The 18,247-nt window shown below is 54.5% G+C and overlaps 1 protein-coding gene across 12 annotated transcripts in view; it reads right to left on the bottom strand.

Annotated features, from left to right (window-relative positions):
* Positions 1 to 370: 370 nt before the first annotated feature.
* Positions 371 to 18,247, bottom strand: part of PTPRF (protein tyrosine phosphatase receptor type F) — a 396,065-nt gene continuing 378,188 nt past the window's right edge. For all 12 annotated transcript variants that reach the window (XM_087731153.1, XM_087731164.1, XM_087731163.1 and 9 more), the window contains 10 exons: positions 17,248 to 17,423; positions 11,459 to 11,578; positions 10,187 to 10,341; positions 8,572 to 8,857; positions 6,495 to 6,673; positions 3,966 to 4,092; positions 3,613 to 3,738; positions 2,800 to 2,954; positions 2,195 to 2,330; positions 371 to 2,057 (listed from right to left, as the gene is read on the bottom strand). In XM_087731153.1, coding sequence (XP_087587279.1) covers positions 1,989 to 2,057; positions 2,195 to 2,330; positions 2,800 to 2,954; positions 3,613 to 3,738; positions 3,966 to 4,092; positions 6,495 to 6,673; positions 8,572 to 8,857; positions 10,187 to 10,341; positions 11,459 to 11,578; positions 17,248 to 17,423 — 1,529 coding nt within the window. In that variant the 3' untranslated portion in view covers positions 371 to 1,988. The remainder of the gene's footprint in view (positions 2,058 to 2,194; positions 2,331 to 2,799; positions 2,955 to 3,612; positions 3,739 to 3,965; positions 4,093 to 6,494; positions 6,674 to 8,571; positions 8,858 to 10,186; positions 10,342 to 11,458; positions 11,579 to 17,247; positions 17,424 to 18,247) is intronic.

An 18,247-nucleotide genomic window follows, 5' to 3' on the forward strand; every position in this document is an offset into this window, starting at 1 on the left:
GGCTTCCTCCTGCTGCGAATGATCCATCCTTTGGGAAGTGGAGGGGACCCAGAGAGGGCCACGGCTGCCAGGACAGGCTTGGCAGGAGCCATTCCCAGAGGTGCCAGGGACTAAGGACTCTCTGTGCACCCCAGTACAGCTGCAGGTGGGCAGGAGGTGAGCACACGCATGCACAAAGAGGGTTGTCACAGAGGGCCTCTGAGCTCCCTGCTGGCACTGGGACCCTGTAGGAGGTGTAGGGTGCCCGTGGCTGGGATGTGCCTGTGGGAAAGGACTTCTCTGGCAACAGGCTGGGGAGCGTGCCCATCGCCGAGGGACTCTATGGCCTCTGCTTATTGCTGAAGAAACAGACAGCAAAGCCAGCTTGTATGAAACCCGATTATTCAAATTTATTAACATCAAGAATTATGCAATGATGCTGTAGATTTTTTTTTTATTAACAAATAGAAAACAGACTGTATACAACAGTGACCCCTACAGCACTATGCATCCACAAGGTAAAAATGAATGTGTCCTCCAACATTACCAACCCTGGATTGCTGATCTCAACGTAGCTTGGATTCTTAACATTCGGAATACATGTGATAATACAATTAGATACCCTTCCACCACCTTTATTCATAACTCAATGCACTCGAAAGAGGGCTGCTCACTCCCTGTCTTTAGTGCAAGCGTGATATAATAAGGAGTATTAATATGTAGTACCATTAAATTAAGTCCAGTAGTCTTGCCACATTGGTTCATTAGAACGTCCTGAAGTAGCGGAAAGTACAATATTCTAGTGACTTTTAACATTTGCAGGATAGCAGAAATTATAGATACACCCAACCTCTGAAGCCATGTGTACTCCCCTCCCCTTCCCTGCAGTACCCTGCTTTCCAAAGAGAGCCGGCCCGGCTCTGCTCTGGGGACGGCTGGGCTTGTGCTCCTTGCCTTTGTAAATGCTCTGATGCACTTCACTGGTGAGAGGTGACAGAATGGTGCTTGCACGCACGGAACCGCGGGATTAACAAAAGGGGCCGTGTCTCGCTCTTTCCATCCCCTCCCCAGGGAAGTGTGGGACCCACTCGCTTCTCCTGCCCCCTTCCCAGCGAGACACACAAAAAGAGGCTCCGAAGACTGGAGCCCGGGATTTCGGGTCTCTCACAAACAAGGCGACGACAACTCACGTCATATTGGGATCTGCCAATACACACGGTCACTGGATTGGTTTAACACGCATCGTAATAGGACTGAACGGTTTCCAGCTGACAAAGGGGACCGCTTCTCCGGTGACCCCACATGCCCTCCCAAACCCAAACCTACTCAGAAAATAATGGGGGGGGGAGGGAAAGGCTAAAAAAATAATTGGTAGCTTAGGTCCAGGTCCATGAAATTTTATATTCTACAGAGGATTAAAAAGCAGCCTACGGGGAATGGAGCCGGGCAGGAACCACAAGCCAGCTGCTGCAAATTACCAAGGAAGCTGCACTAAAATGGGCAGAACCAGCAGTAACTGGGCTGAAATAAACATAGGGCAGTAAAAAATGTAAAAGCAAAAGGAAATTTAAAAAAAAAACAACAACCCAACTCCCAAAGGTCTGGCGGGTCCAGTTCTGCCTGGGCAAAACATTAAGACTTGCAAAAAATAAAAAATAAAGAGAGAGGAGATTATAAAAACCACTAGTAACTATTTTACATGTTTTAAAAAAAGATCCCATTCCACCCACCTAAAGCCTCGCTGTGAAATGCAGTCGCGTGAGAGAGGGCGAGAGATGCACATGAGCAGAAATTCAGCCAGAGACTGGAAATGCTTTTGGAGTCGGATTCCCTCATTTGGCGCTGGGGCGAAGTTCCTAAATGCCGTGGTCAGAACTGGTTGGCGTGGAGGTCTGCTGCCTGGGCAGCACCTCCATCTGTACAGAAGGACTGAGGAATGGGCGGCTCTGGCTCAGAGGGACCCGTCTCCACTCCTAGACATCCCCACCGCGACTGGAGGAAAGCACTAGTTACGTTGCATAGTGGTCGAAGCTGCCGAGATACTCCAGTGCCGCTCTGTAGCACAGCTGGTACTGGTCCTGCAAGGCAGCAAGGGGGGAAGCATGAGAAGCGGAGATCCAAGGACATCGGGCAGCAGGGTTGCACACCCAGAGATGCCGGCTCCCCTCCCTTCTCCCACAGATCTCCCACCACCCCAGGAGGAGGGGACGCTCACCTCTGTCTGCACCATGGCTGGCCGCTGCGTCCGCAAGGTCTTCACCGTCTGGAACATGTCCACCACCCCCTCGTAGCGCATCCTCTCCAGCACGATGCTGAGTGTGATAAACACGCCGGTGCGCCCGACCCCAGCACTGTGCAGAGGGAGCAAGAGGTGCCGTTAGAGACCCGCCAGCCCCAGCGAGGCTCTGCAGGGCTCCTAGGAGTGGTGCAAGCTCATGGAGCACGGGGATATGCTTGGTGGAGCCAGGAGAGGCCACAGGGACGTTGCCAGCCAGAGGTGCCCTCTCAGTCCCACGGGGCCCACTGATTCTGCCTTGCCTCTGGGCCAAGCTGCTGTGGCACCCTGCTCTGCCCAAGAACTCTTCCAAGGAGCTACAAATCAGTACCACCAGGGAACTGGTCAGTGTAGTCACCTGGTGGAAAGGCTGCCAATGGCACCCACGATGTTGCCGCCTCCTCGTCCCCTGCCTGCCTCTTGCCAGTGGTGTACAGGAGGGGCACCGAGTGCAGGAAAGCTGGCAGCTGCCAGGGTAAGCGAGGTAGGGGACATCTCTGAGGGCTGATGAAGGCAGAGGTGGGTGCTGATCTGTTCCCACTCACCTGCAGTGCACTGTGATGGGCCCGTCCTGCCCAAACTGTTCCTTGGTCTTGTGCACCTGCCCGATGAAGTCGATGAAGCCCTCTCCCGTCTTTGGCACTCCCTGCTCAGGCCAGTCTGTGAACTGGAACTGGCGGATGGTCCGTGACTGGCCATCCTGCAGGGACAGGGGTGTTAGACATGAACCGTGGGTGAGGAGATGACAAGAAGGGCTGATCTCGCTCCCCTCAGCACCGGTGTTGCTGACCTGCTTTCAGAACCCCTGGCCCAGGCCAGGCGAGAGGGTGCACAGGCCATGGACGAGCCCAGGCAGATCTTTCACTGAGCGTTTGGGGCCTGTCTCTGGTCTCCCATGTTCACCGCAAGGTGGCTGAGCTGAGCAGGGCTTTGGGCCCCTGCAGGGTCTGTTGGGTCAGTGCCCTGGTCCTGTTTGGGGCCCAGCTCCACCCCAGGACCACGTTTACTGTCACACAGGGGTCCTGTGCCCAGTCAGATGCTGCACACGGAGACTCCAGGTGCAGGAAAGCCCGTGTTAAATGCATGCCCAAGTGCACAGCACAGGCAAGGCAGGGTCTGGTGCTGACAGGGATCTCTGAGCTGCCCACCGGGGCTGATACAGCTGGCAAGGAAGAACTTGTGGTGAGAGGAGCAGCAGGTGAGGGGCAGCAGCCCCTTCTGCCTGCAGTGCAAGGCAGCACCTTGCTTTCTGGTTCCTCCAGGAGCTGCTGCACACTCCCTTTGCTGGCCTGGGCAAGACAGAGGTGGGGCAGAGGCACAAGAGGCAGGGCAGCTGGGGAGCCAGCAATTGCACTCACCCTGGCATCCGTCACTTTGAATTCCCGGAGGATGTACTGCGGCATGTTGTACTCTGCCATGGGGTCCACCACGAAGTACTGGTACCGGGCAGAGCGCTCCGCGGGCCAGTACTGATGGCATTTCTCCTGTGGATGAGGAGCACGGTGAGACATTAGCACCAACAAGCTGCTGCTCCTCCCTCCCGCTCCCTGGGAGCATACGTGGCTGTGGGGCCACAGGGTCAGCCACAGGACATGCCAGCAGGAGGCTGGCCCAGAGCGGCTGGTGCTAGGGACAGACTGCAGTGAGCTGAGAGGTTGTACCCACGGACAGCAGCCACACAGCCCCCTTCTCCCCTGAGCAGGATTCGTACCCGGCCCATCTCGCGCAGCTTTGTCAACATCACCACGATGGTGGAGTTGTGCTCCCAGAGCATCCGCCAGAAATCCTCTGTGGTCTCGGCCAGCGGTCCCTGCGTGGCGATGTAGGCCTTCTGCTGCCTGCGACAAACATAACGGTGCTCAGCCCAGCTCCTGGGAGGTGGGCAGCAGCTGCTTCTGGGGGCTGGTGGGCCGGGAGGGCTGGAGGCAGGGACCCCGTGCAGCAGGCAGCAGGGCTGACAGGTCTCCAGGACTAGCCACGGACTTGGGGGGAGGGATGAGCCTGCCCAGCGCGCGTCTTCTAAGTGCTCCCCACAAGACACAGTGAGCACCACTGGGTGCAGGATCCAGAAAGGCTGCTAGTCCTTGCTGGGGTGACAGTGTCCCCAGCCCAGTCTCTCCCTGCTGCTCGTCCCTAGCGCTGCTGCACTGAGAGCCTTCTCGGCACCCAGGCCCAGGCGAGCAGGCTGCCAGCACCCACCCGGGCGGGGAGGAGAGGTGGTGCTTGGGCATGATCCCAGCAGCACCCCCAGGTTCCTGCACGTTTACTCTCTGCAGCACCCACTGTCCCTCCCCGTTGCATGGGAAGACACAGAGCAACTGAATCAGGTCATCTGGATCACGCACACCAGCTGATAACTAGGGCAGCGTGGAAAACCACCAATACCATTTTGCCAACTTTTCTGAAGCTTCCAAATTTGTCCCCGGTTCCACTGCGAACCAGAGCATCTCTCAAAATGTCCCGTGTGAAAGCAGAGCTTGACCTGCCCCAGCCTGGCACCCACCCTGAAGAAAGCACCCTCGGTGCTTTGGACTCTGAGGACCAGCTCCGCGGAGACACGGTCTGGCTTCACCGCTGCGGGGCGCCGGAGCCTGCGGGACGAGGGGCGGCATCCTCCCGCCCCGTGTTTCATCTCTCTGCTGCTGCTAAAAATTAATGAACGTGCGGCAGGACAGCTGTACCATGCGGGATGAAGACAAGGGCTGCTTCGAGGTGGATTTATAAGACATCATAAAAAGCAGGGAGTGGGGGTGCAGAACGAAAACAAAAGAGCTGATAAAGATGCAGCATCAGTGATGTCTGCAAGACCTTGGGCCAACTGATCTCTTTAGATAATACTGAGAAGATTGCTCGGTTCAAAGGACAGGACGGGAATAGATAACAGCACTCTTCAGGGATGGGGTAGGTAGCACATGAAATGGTACCACCTGCCGTGCCAGCATCCGTAGCATCACCAAGGGGCAAAACCAGCATTGCTCTTAATCGGCTCTGGAGCCAGGGCGCTGGGGCTGCAGCCCGCCTGTCAGACACGGGGCTGCCGGGGTGGGCACGCAGGCAGGCGGCCACGTTAATGACACGGTGCTGGACGGCTCGGAGCCACACAGGCAGGAGGGAGCAGAGGCTGCTCCATGGCAGCTTTTCTCCAGCCCCTTCATCCTTCCCCGTTACTCTGTCCCACCCTGATGGAGCCTGGCTCGGTGTGGTTTTGCTGTGTTGGGATGCTCCCAGGGTTGCTCCCCTTCTGTTCCCTGCCCACTGTCGCCTCCATGTAGCCCTTCCCCCTGGGAACCTTTCCTGGGCTCAGCTGCTGGAGCAGGGACGGAGGCACAGAGCCGCTGGCCCGGCTGCACCAACATCTGTTCCCTTTGGCAGTGCCTGTTGCTCCTGGGAGGTCACCAGCCCATAAGAAGCATTTGGGCAGAGCCAAGCTGGAGAGGGACTGTGCCACATCCATCATTGTATCCCCCACTCCTGCACTGGGTGACCCTACAGCGATGGTGCACAGAGAGATGACAGAAATGAGCCTTGTATGCGCGTCGTTGGGATTTGGTCTGGATTATTGTCTGGGGATTGGCTGGGAAGGAGATGTGGCCACGGGGCTGTTTCCCCGCATTCTCCTCTCCTGGCACTTAGCATCTGAGACTGTGACGCCAGCAGTTAGATACAGAAACCAAAAATATTATTGCCCCACTAGATCTTAATTCGTGCTTTCTACTGGGGAGCAGAACCCTGTGGCGGGCTCCCCAGTGTCCAGCACCAGTCCTTCCTGTCGATCCACAGACTTCCCCCAAAATCAAGATATGGGACAATGAGCCTTGGGCTGCTGCCTGGATCATCCATGCAGTGCAAGCACACTTCTGCCTCTGGTTGCTACAGCTAGTGAGGGGGGGCTGGTTTGCGTTAGATGCTGCAGATATAAAACACATGCCAAGGGATGCCTACCAGAAGATCCCATAAACCTCCGCAGGAGCCAGCACAGCCTCCCACCCCAGCCCTGTGGACATCTGTCTACAGCAATACAAGCCAGCCTGGCAGCACTCACTTGCTAGCAGTCTTCACATATTGTAACTATATGCACTGGAGCGCCTGAGAAGATGGCAATAGATAAAATGCAACGAAGTGATCCCCAGCCCACCTCCAGGCAGCCAGGACCAGTCCTCGGGAAAGAGGAGAAGGCCACTCTGCCCAGGTTCCCGAGCAGGCAGGACAGGCTGGCCCAGGTATCTAAGGTGGCCCTTACCTGTACCCATCTATGAAGCTGGCATTGATGTAATCGGAGCCCTCAACACCCCGGATGGGCTGCAGACAGACTCTTGTCAGCTCGTATGGCATGATGTTCACGAGGCGGTTCTTGAATTTGTTGCACGGGAGGTTGGCACTGATGAAACGTGAGGTATGTGCTTTAGAGTTGGCCAGCAGCTGAAAGAGGAGGAGACATGTCAGACCTCCGCTGAGGATGCAGCAGTCTGGGCACAAAATTCGGACCTTGGCAGTAGGGCAGGCAGGAGTCCCTCCAGGCACACAGCCACGCTCCCTCCTCTGACCGATGGGCAGCTGCTGGGGACCAGGTCTTTCTGGACCAGACGAAGGGCTCTGCCACCACGTTACGAGGAGGCTGCGCCCGGCTGCTCTATTTCACAGTAATCAGTCTGGTCTTCAGTACTGCATCAGCCCTTCTGCTGTGGCATTGCACACCTAGGCATGGCACAGCCTCGCTGCTGGTGTTTGGTGCACGGCTGTAGGTGACAGCAGGGGAACCACCTGCACTGACCCGCTGGCACAACCCCAAAGCCACACATAGTGGAGTGGAGACCCACAGCAGCTCTCTGACCCACAAAGGGCCAGGACATGAAGCTTGGTACCTTGCTGAACCAGGGACACAGGCCTGGTGGTGTCAGAGAAGGAAAGCTTTCCATCTTCCAACAATGTCTTGCTATTTACTTCTTACCTCAGAAGAACCCAAGAAAAATGTGAGAATTGTGACAGTTTTAGGTAAAGAAGATCTATTTCAGGTTACTGTGAGACATTCTATGGTTCTCTTTGAGCCCTGTAAACTGGAGTCATGGTAAATGTGTTACTTAGATCTGCTGGCAGAGACATTCAAACAGAAGTCCCTCTTTTTTTTTTCCCTTCCCCAAAAGACTCTCTCCAGCATCTCCAGAGCCATCCTTCTCTCTCTGTGTGGCAGCTGGTCCTTGGCAGAGGCTCCCTGCAGAAGGACAGGGCTGCTCTTTGGGGAATGATGCAGCCACGTGAGGCCCTCCCATATCCTGCTCCCCAGGGTTTCCCAGGCAGCGGACACTGCCAGGGCACAGAGAGGGGCAAATTTTATTACTGTTCTAAAGAGACGCTTGGAGAAACAGCAAACTTTTGCCTTTCTTACAATAGAGTTGCTAGAGTTGAGCCTAATTCCGTGGCTCTCTTGAGAGGTTTCTCAGGGCAGGTGTCACCATGAGATACTAATGCACCATGTTCTACTGGCCCAAGCCCAGGACACCAGCAGCTCTGGTAATCACAGGACAGAGCTGCTCAGCTATTCCCAGTTTACACAGAAAGTCAATATTTTGCCTCTCCTGCTCCTTTGTCACTTGGAGGGAATCCCCAGGGTGAAGCTGTATTGCTGCAGTTCATTTCAGAGCCTGCATGGTCTGCTGGCTTCCTGCATGAGCTATATTCCCCTGCATGAGTTCACTGGACTAATGCACCTCATCTGAGAATATGGGCGCTTACCAGAGCTCACTTCCATCTCCAAGGCTGTAATAAATACCTGCAGTTGGCATTCACAGATACAGATAGCAAAATGTGGGCTTGGCTTCTTAAAAACAGTGTGCCTTAAAACACTGCCTTCACCAATTCTAGACACTGAGGCTAAGTGTTGAGGTGGTTAAAAGATAACAGAGCTCAGCATTGAAGAAATGAGACTATAAACGTCTCACATATTTAAATTGGAGCCGTTTCCAGACAAGTTGCTCACAGTAACATCAATTATCACTAACACGATCTGCATCTGATTTCAGATGCAGCTCCCGCCGCACAGTGAACCTAGAGCAGAATGTGCTGCTGAGAACTGCGCATCCATCTGCCTTTTATATCCTCCCCAGAAGCTGCCAATCCAGGGGGGACCATGGCCGACGCAGGTTTTACAATTCAAATGTATTTTAAATCACTGCCTACCTCGTTTAGAAACACACAAAAGAGTAACTGTCTGTAATGATCCACAGCTCTCCTTTCCCAGCTCCTGGATGCGTGGCTCAGTGGGGCTGTGTGGGCAGAGACAGGGTGCTGGGGAAGGGGGGTGCTGGGGCTCTGTCACCAACCTTGAATTCCAGCTCCATTGCAGTAACGCTCTCGCCTGGTGGCACCTGGGTCAGCTTCTGGATGTGAGCAAAGAGGTTGCGTGCAGGCACCTCGGTATTGCCACATGCGGCTGCCTCCAGCAAGGCCTCGTGGATGAAGATGTACTGGTCCTCTGTCTGCACCATGTAGTTGCGCTGAGAGCGCATGCACGTTACGTGGCCATAGATGTCCACGGTCTTCTCATGCTTCATCCGCTCCAGCATGGCATCAATGACGATGAAGCAACCAGTTCGGCCCACACCGGCACTGCGGGAACAAAGGACATGGCTTGAGATGACACTGTCTCCTACAGATGCCACGCAAGCTCTGCTCTTGCTTAAGAGAGCACTTGGACCTATAGTGCACGAAAGGGGATTAAAGGCTCCCCCTCAAACTGAGGGCTAACGAGCTGAGCCCCAAACAAGTGGTGACAGGAGGAGTGAGGGAGAGAGGCACTGGAGAATGTGCGAGGCTACCCAGCTTTTCTGCTGTCCCCCTTTCACTGATGAAACGGAAAGGACATGGTGTCACTCTGCTGGTCCCTGTGGTGGCTGGCAGCACCTCTACAAGGGAAGGAGAAATGTGTTTAATAGGCAGGAGAGCGACAGCGTGCGTGTGCATGAAGTCAGAAGACCTGAAGTCCAGGCTGGGCCCCGGCACCAGTGAAGCCCATAATTTCAAGCCTGCTTGCCCCCTAACCTGGGTCACTGTTTCCTAACCGATGAGACGAGGGCAGCCAGCCCGAGAGGGGAAAGCAGAAAGGTGAGGTCACACAAGTCTATGCTGAGCCCTTTGCTGAAGCACTGGATGCCTCTCCACGTCTGTCAGAAGGGCAGCACCAATCCCCAAACTACTCACCCTGAGAGCACCCTGAAAACAACAGACATGCTGTCGTGACATGTAAACACAGGCGGAGATAGGGAGCTAGATATTTCCTCGTTTATGGTGCAAGTCAGATCCTTAACAGGGCTTTAATACAGCTTGTTTGTGTGTTAATTATACCCCACTCCCATCTGAAACAGAGCATGAAAGAAGAGCATTAAACACTGCTGGTAAGGCGTATGCTGGAACAGCAATGATGGAGTGGTTTGTTCAGTAATAGTCCCCACTCGGCTGGTATAGATAAATCTTGCCTGGATAAGATGCTGAGCCTTTGTAGACTAATATTTTGCTTAAAGAGCTACCTTTCTACCCTGCAAAAGAGTTCTACTGTAAATACTATGTATGAGTGTCTGTAGAGGTCACTGCATGTGTGCCTGTCAATGATGTGCCTGTGAAAGGTACCGTCTACTTACGCTGGGCACAGATCGCTTCATTTTTAAATCGTACTTGCAGTTTTGCAGGAAAAAGTGTTTTCTGAGGCTCTCCATACAGCAGGGCTGTTTAATCTGACAGAGCAGTAGCAATGCAAATGTCACCACGGCATTACCGCTGCTGGTTGCTAACCTGTTCCCAGCCCAAGCATGCAGTGCAGGTTATGCTACCGTGAAACCTTCCCCGCAGGGAGAGGAGACTCCACTTTTAGCCGGACAGGTTAAAGCTCCCGCAGCCAGAAGGCACGTGCCCAGGTGCAGCTTCGCAAACACACGGTCCTACCTGCAATGGACAACCATGGGCCCAGCGTCCGGTGGGTTACAGGCCTTGACCCGTCGCAGGAAAGCTAGGATTGGGGTGGGGTATTCTGGTACCCCGTGATCGGGCCAAGCCATGAACTGGAACTGTCGCAGCTCTCGCTTCTCACTGGAGCCATTCTGTTGAAGACAAACAGGAATTGTTTTGCATGAGAACAGTCTCATCTAGAACGGAAACCCACTGATGGGGTAACAAGGTACCCAGCTGGCTGGGTAACAACAGGCACGTAATGCTGTGTGTGATTGTGCATGTACTGGGCTTTTGTCACTGAAAATTTGGAGGCAAAATGTAGGCTTCTGGCAAGGCTTCTGTACACATAGAAGCTGTGTGAAAAGCCAGCTGATACAGACAACAGAGCAGCTCTGTGGGAGCGGAGCAGACTGAAGGGAAGGTGAAAGACTCCTTTCTGCACAGCATGGGGTCACTACCCGCGTACTCACTGCACGTTCAGGGAAAAATGGGCACTGGGCACGGAAGGGCCACAGCAGCCAGTTCCCTCCCTGCTCCTCTGCATCATGGGGCTCTTTGGGATGGCTGATCAGCCTGTGTCTGCAGAGACTGCCCTGCTCCTGTCATGGCTCGGCTGAGTGACCTATGCAGCAAAGTGGCAGGACTGGCTGGGTGACTACTGGGGGCCAGATGCCTTCCTGGGGTGTGAGTGTGTCCCCATCGCACACTGCTGTGCTCTCTCTGCCGGCGTGGCCCAGACTCAGTCACGCACAGAGGCAGCAGGCTGCAAAGCCTGTTTGCATTGCCGTGACATGCTGCTGCTAGCACTGCCCCCAGGGATTTCCAAACACTAATGAGGTACGCAGCAGGCAAGAGAGAAGGGCTTGTGCACACGTCAGCACAGCCCCTCCATTTGCATTATTAGTGACAAGAGTGCTAAAAATTCACTGCTTCCCATGTTGTCCCTCTAATGGGAGGACAGCTGTTAACACATACATTCGCCAGAGGCAAGCACGGCCCCTGCTCTGGGGCCCATCACAGGGTCTGAATGCATACAGGAGAGCATCAGGTGTCCTGGCCAAAACCCAGTGGTGGCCAGATGCACAACCTGCAGCCGGTCTCCCACTGCAGCCCAGCTGTGAGAAATGGCCCATGTGTGGACTAGCCACACACTTGGCCAAGCCAGGCATGGCCGGTGGCCTCTGCCTGTGGGCTGTGCAGCACCCTGCAACACCAGGGAGCACCTCTGCATTACCTGGAGCAGGAAAGGCCCAGCCAGTGCCATACCTTGTACAGTGCAAAAGTGCGGACGGTGTAGGTCGCCAGCTCGACTGTGTCCAGCAGGGTCACCTGGATCATCCCATAGGTTTCTGTACCCCGGCTTGGCCAGTACTGGTCACACTTTACCTGTGGGGAGAAGAGAAAGGGTCAGTGCTTGGCTGCTGGCTGGGGCATCTGGGGTGAGGAACAGGGCTCTGCCCTTCAAAGGGTAAAGACAGAAAAGAGTCATTGTGCAGGGGGGACAGCAGAATCCAATCCCCATCCCCAATCCCCAGCAGAAAGGCAGCACACCCTGGGCTCCTTTCCACAAGATTCATATTCAAAGAGGGATTTTTTTTTTTTTTCCTGGAGCCACTGGTGGGAAGTGGCGAAGGGGGCCAGGCCACCAGACACAGCTGCAAGAGCAGCACCAGGTATGAACACAGTATGCAGCAACTGCTAGCAGTGATTTGTGCCTGCTGTAATTTTTCTTCTCTGCCTCCTGCTTGGGAAGATGGGGGTCTTCAGGGCTGTGCTTGCAGCATCCCCTGCCTGAGCGTGGCCCCCAGGCAGCAAACCACCCTGGTGAAAGATGGGACACAGCCCACGCCAGGCCTCCAGCCTGGATGCTGTGTCCACAGCGCTGACCCTGCCACCCTTTCTGCATTGCCATAGGCTCAAGTGCATCAAGCATCCCCGAGAGACGCCAGCCTGCCCTCCTGGCTGGTGGCGCATCCCTGGAAATCTACATCTCCCAGGTGTTTCAAAAACTGCTCCGCAGCAAGGCACAGATGCCAGCTCAGACACAGACACAACTTGTTCTCCCTCTGAGAGAAGACACAGACTGTGGCCAAACCACAGGTTTAAGGACGTGATTTAGCAGTGGACTTGGCAGTGCTAGGTTAACGGTTGGACTCGATGATCTTAAGGGTCTTTTCCAACCTTAACGATTCTATGATTCTATGATTCGAACCATCCCTTCAGCCCCTTCCTGCAGACAGCACTGTCCCAGCATGAAAACACAGCTGCTCCCTAGAGACCCCCCGCCCTGCAGCATCCTTTCTCTCCCCCTCCCAACTCCGCAGCCAGAGCACTTTGAGCTACTGGTCACGGCTCCTGCTGCAGCCCACTTGGCAGAGAGCCCTAACACATCCCCAGGGCCCCATCCCTCTGCCAGCTTCATCTCCCTGTGCATCCCTCCCTGCTCACCTGCTGATGCCCTCCTCCTCCTATTCACAGCTCAGCGTTTGCAAACTAATCCTCCGGTTTTGCTCTCTCCAGCCCTGAGCTCCCTATTTAATTTGGCACCCTGAGAACCCCTATTTCCTCTGGCACCCGGCTCCCCCCACCCAGCAGAGCCATGGTGCCTGGCTGACAGGAGGAAGACTTCATTCCCACCCATGTGCACTGCACTGAAAATGGTTTCCCGCCCTAGGAGAGAGGAGTGAATGGAGGATCATCTGTGCTTGTCAAGGAATAGTAAACTTAATTATTAGCTGAGTGTGTTTACAGGGGAATGTGTGGGAAGGGAAACAACAGGCTTAATTAGAAATCAATGAAGTTCTGCCTTTTAATTGAAGGCACTTTAAACAGGGTGTGGCTTGTGAGAGCTGAGAGCCCTCATCCTGCACTCTGGCTGCTGGAGTGCGGCAGCCTGGGGTCAGAGATGCATCTGTCCCTGCTTCTTTGGGGTCTGCTCCCAGTAAGTCCTGCCCTGGCAGAAGTGCCTGGAGCAAGGCTGCCTGATGGGGTACTGCAGGCGCCTGCATGCCCAGAGCAGCTCCGCTGCCTCCTGCCCAGGGTCTCCTGCTGTTCAGGCTGCTGTGCTGCTTTGGACCTGTGCTCCCAGCATGGCAGGCCCTGCACAAATCTCAGAAGATTTCTCTTCCTCGCCTGGCACAGAGCAGCCTGTTGTTTTATGCGGACTAGCTGCAGAGCGAACAACTCGGAGATCACAAACCTCATTTCACAGCTAAACTGATCCTATCCTCACAAGCAGGCGGCAGCTGCATCTCTGGCCACCTGAGTTCGCCTTGCCTGGCTCAGAGATGACGTGACCCCTCTCTAAAGGAGGTGAGGGCAGAATGGCATCCTGCAAATGTTGGGGACAGCCGCCTGCTGTGTCGCCCTCGGTATGGTTTGCAGGGGAGCAGCACAGCATGTCCCTGTGCTGGAGCCCACACCTCAGGGAGAGCAGTCCCCTCCTGCCACCCACGTGCTACAGGGTCGTGTGTGCTCGAGCACAAAACAAACTTCAGAGAAGTTCCCTGTGCGGGATAATAGCAGCGCCTGGGCTGGTAATTGAAAATTATTTATTCATGACCAGATAAGAGTCAGTCACATTTTCTGCCAAATTTACCCATAATGTTTATGCCCCATTTTCAAGCTCTGTAAATTTTATGCTGAAGCCGATGCACTGTGGCACTAAAGCAGATAAGAGATGTTTTCTTCTGGCAGTGCTTGCTTCTCATTAACTTAAGGAGCACAGTAATGTCCTGAACAGCCATTTATTGCAGCTTTGCTGAGTGGTTCCTGTCCCTCCCCTTTGATGCCCTGTGCCCAAGAGCAGCCGGGCACCTCTCCTCAGCTCGAGAGCTGTGATCTGCTCCCGGCCCAGCTCACAAGCTCCAGATGGCATCACTGCTGCCGAGAGGGCTGGAGCGGGATGTGGCTGCCAGGCCGCTCTTCCCCAGAGCCATTGAGCACCAGCCTCTTTGCACCCCTGCCTGGGGACATGAAGTGCCAGGGGAGATCACGCCCCAGGGATGGCTGCTTGGTGCTCTGGGCTGGGACAGAACAAGCCACCGCGCTGCTCTGGGAGACCTCGCTCTGCTGGGCTCTTGGGGATAGCCCAGGGTAGGAGAAATCCTGCTTTAACGCCTCTCTCGTGCAACACACCCCGACTGAGACACGCCACGCTTGCAGCTTTGGGAAAGCTAATCTACAATGTGTGTTTCTGAACCGCCACCAAATGATTCTGAAACTGTAAAGCTTTGAAGGCAGCTAAATTGCACAATCCAGCCATTTCTATCCTTTATGTGCCTCTCGCTTTGTGAAAACATGAAAAAGGGAGGACGATTTGGACCATCAAGCCAGCTGAAATTGCAGACCATAAAGGCTGATGCTCTTTAAAGATTTTTTTCCCCCTGCAGCTCAGGAGCCCTTTAAAGCAGTGTCACCCCTACTGGGCTGCAAAGTTGCTGCTGGTCCCAGTTGGCTTATCTACATGCAGCACTTGGGAAGGTGGCAGAGCCTGCTCTGCGCTGGGCATCTCGCCATGAGGCCCTGCTGCCCACCCCAGGCTCCGCAGCTGGAGAGACAGTCCTGTGCCTGTGCTGAAGCCCCTGGGCAAGGGGACTTTCAAGCGAGGTCACCCGTGGGTAATGCTGTGACAACATGTGGACTGCCTGGAGCAGTGCTGTCCCACAGCAGTGTGAACATCAGCAGGCAGCAATGCTGCAGGGACCCAAGGGGTTGCATCAGATGAGGTTTGAAGGCTCTGGAGTGGAGTAAACTGTAAAACAGTGACTCATGCTGAAAGCTGGGAGCAATGGGCAGTGACTGGGATCTTCCTTGGTCCCAAAAAGGTGTGCTCCTGAGTGAGCACTAGCTGTCACCAAAGGGGCATGAGGAAAAGCAGAGCAGGAAGGTGGCTGAAAGCCATCCTGCCTTGGAAGATGCTGGAGAAGCCAAAAAAAAAAAACCAAAACCCAGAGAAAATAATCTCCTGCAAGTCTGCATCCCAGCTCCCCACCAGGGCCGTCCTGTGAGTGGGTGCTCTGAGGCATCTACAGGGTCCAGCAAACACATACAGGGAAGCCCTTGCTGGGCAGGGCTGGTTCGACTCAGGAGTGTCCTGGGCTTCCCCCCTGCCTCCCCTGGCAACCTGCCTCTCCCACAGTGCCTGAGAAAACAGCCCATTTCTCATTAGTGGTGGGGACGTGCCCAAGAGCCAGCAGGGCATGGGCAGGCAGTGTCTGGGAGCGAATGCTAGGGTCTGGGTCCAGTCTGGTCAGCCTAGAGCCCCTGGGCAGCACGCCTGGTGAGGCAGGCTGCCTGCAGCTTCTGCGAGGGCTCTGATCACCCCCTGCCCATGACAGGGATTCACAGTGCCCATCCTGTCACCAAGAGCCTGACCACACGCACTGTGTTTGGGACAGAAACAAATACTGCAGAAGGTACTTGCAGGATGACATGACAGGGAGTGTGCTGGGGGGAGATAACGCACAGCTCAGCACCACAGGCATCTCAAGCAAAGACAAGTGCCTGTGGGGTCAAAGGAAACCTGTTATCTTCGAGAAACACGCGCCTTGGAGTGCCTTCCCATAACTAGGCAGCCCAGAAGTTAAGTGAGTCAGGACTCCGGGCATGGATTTACTTGGCACCTAAAAGGGCTTTTCCTTGTACTTCAAATATATGCTCCATCACTGAACTGTGAAGGCACAAAGAAGTCCCCACATAACCCTCAGCTGCAGAGAGCTGTTGATCAGCAGCTTCTGATCTTGCTTAGCCCATGTGCCAAGACCTGAGCTGCAGGATGGGTCAGGTTAATTTACCTCCCTGTTTGGGCTGGGGTGGGTGACGGCGGCCATTGGACAGAGCAGGTGGGGCCGCGCAGCGGGAAGCACAGTGCAAGGCTGGGGCTGGATCTCTAGAGGCAGCTCGTCTCCGAGGAACACTATTTTTCCCTGCAGGCTGTAGGGCATTTGTAGAGCCGGGGAAGCCCATGAACAAAGCCTATTTTCGTACATGCAGGAAAAGCAGATCTGTTTTGCCATGGTGATTGGTCGTTACAGCTGCTTCCTCCCAGCCAACATGGGCTAGGACACCCCTGTGAGCATTTCGGTGCTAAAGCTTTGAAACAGAGGGAGAGCATGAGGGCAAAAGTTTTAACTAAACCCAAACTTGACAGTTTCTGCTTCTCAAGAACGAGCTTATTGGGCTAAAAATAACCAGTGCTTCACAGCTTGAGTGCACAGCCCCTTCTCCTGCCGTTGGCATGGCAACACTAAAATATTCTGCAAGTACAAATGCTCACCGCTAAAATTTTACTTTTAGGAACAAACTGAATCATGAGAGGCAGAAGCTGCCTCCTGCTTGGGCAGGCTTTGCCTGAAGGGTGCATCTGGGCACGGGAGCACTTTGGTCACAGCTTACAAACTCCTGCTTCAGGGGCTGAGTAAGAACCTCTGTCACGAGGCAGCATAAGCATCATCCGCAGCAAGGGCTCCTTCCTCTCCACCTCACGCCTTCCCCACGGTTTGCAGGCAGCTTTGCATTTATTACATCAGAATATCTAATCTTGGCACTATGAGCCGATCGTTTATACATGTTGTCATTGGACAAGGCACAAATTAGTCTTGTTATTGCAGTGAGACCCCGTCAGCCATTCCCCTGCATCACCAGAGACGCCAGGGCCCTGTCAGGCTGCAGGATGCTGCTGATACCACCTACCCATTGCAGCTTCTCAGCTTCTGGGACGCAGCCCCCAGGCTTTCAGGGACTGTCAACACTCCCCACCTCAGAGCTTTCCTTTCTCCCTTTGGCACAAGTGATGTGGGCAGGGAAAGGATGGGTGTGCATGCAGACACACAGGCAAGACAGGGGTTAACGAGCAGCACAGTGACAGGAGATTTTGCCACCCTTTTGCCCCGCAGGGATATGCTTACAAGGCACGTGTTGCTGGGGTGCCTGCAGCAGTGAGCCACACCACTGGACCTGCCTTTCCCTGGATGCCCTTATGCTGTAAACTGTTCCCATCCCTCTCTCCTGTCCCCACCATCAGCTCCAGAAAAGAGAGGAAGCACACACTGTACCCTGGACTTCTCCTCCAGCCTGGTCATCATGACTATAGTTGCCGTTCTCTGTTCCCACACCATCCTCCAGAAGTCGCTGAGGGTTTCTGGCAGCGGTCCCTGCGTGGCAATGTAGGCGTTCTGCTTCCGATACCCATCAATGTAATTGGCATTGATGTAATCACTGCCTGGGACCCCTGCGGAGAAAGAGAAGCATTATTCCAGGGCAGCCCATGACCCTGTGCCTATCGCTCTGCTGGGCCCTGCAGGCAGGGGAAGAGGCTGGCATGTTCACAAGGCTTCTGACAAGTCTCCTTCACAGGGTGATGCCAGAATCTCTCCCAGGGATCCTGCAAAGGACAGGGATGGTGCCTGAACAAAGAAGAACCCTTTGTAACTCCCACACTAATGCAACAAGCAGGCAGCACCAAAGCAGAGAGACAGCTGCCACCCGCACACAAAGGGAAATTCACAGGCAGGAATATTAAGGAGCTCATTTGGCCCCAAGCAACTGATTGCAATAATTGTCTTAAATTCACCAGCTATTTGTTATGGTCCTACAGCACCTTTTAAAAATGAGGCTGCTTCATTAGCTTGTCTCTGTTAGCAGAGGATGCCAGGCAGGGATGTCCTCCCATCCCTCCTGCAGGGACAAGTACCCCAGAAGAGCCAGAGACCTTCCTCCCACCACCACTGAAACCCTCCTCAGTGTGAGACGCCTCTCTGCTGCCTGCTGGCAGAGGCTGCTCCAGCTCCCACTCTGCCTCCACCACTTTAAGAAAAGGACTTTCTTGTAAAGGCCTTTACAATGCAAACACACAGTTACTAAAATAAATGTGGGAAAGCAGAGGCCTGGGGCTCTGTTTCCAAACCCTGCTCAGCATGGGCTGCCCCGGCTCCCAAGGAGAGCGCATCTGCATTTCATTAGAGGAAGGAAATACAGTTGGGGGTCTCCCCCTCGTCCTTTTGTCCCGGGGAATTTTCTACAGGTCCCAGCAGTCTCCAGCAGAAACAAAGTGCT

The sequence above is a fragment of the Nipponia nippon genome, unplaced genomic scaffold (genome assembly GCF_047370975.1).
Source record: "Nipponia nippon isolate SJK-2023a ecotype South Korea unplaced genomic scaffold, ASM4737097v1 scaffold_5, whole genome shotgun sequence".
In the NCBI taxonomy this organism is placed as follows: Eukaryota; Metazoa; Chordata; class Aves; order Pelecaniformes; family Threskiornithidae; genus Nipponia; species Nipponia nippon.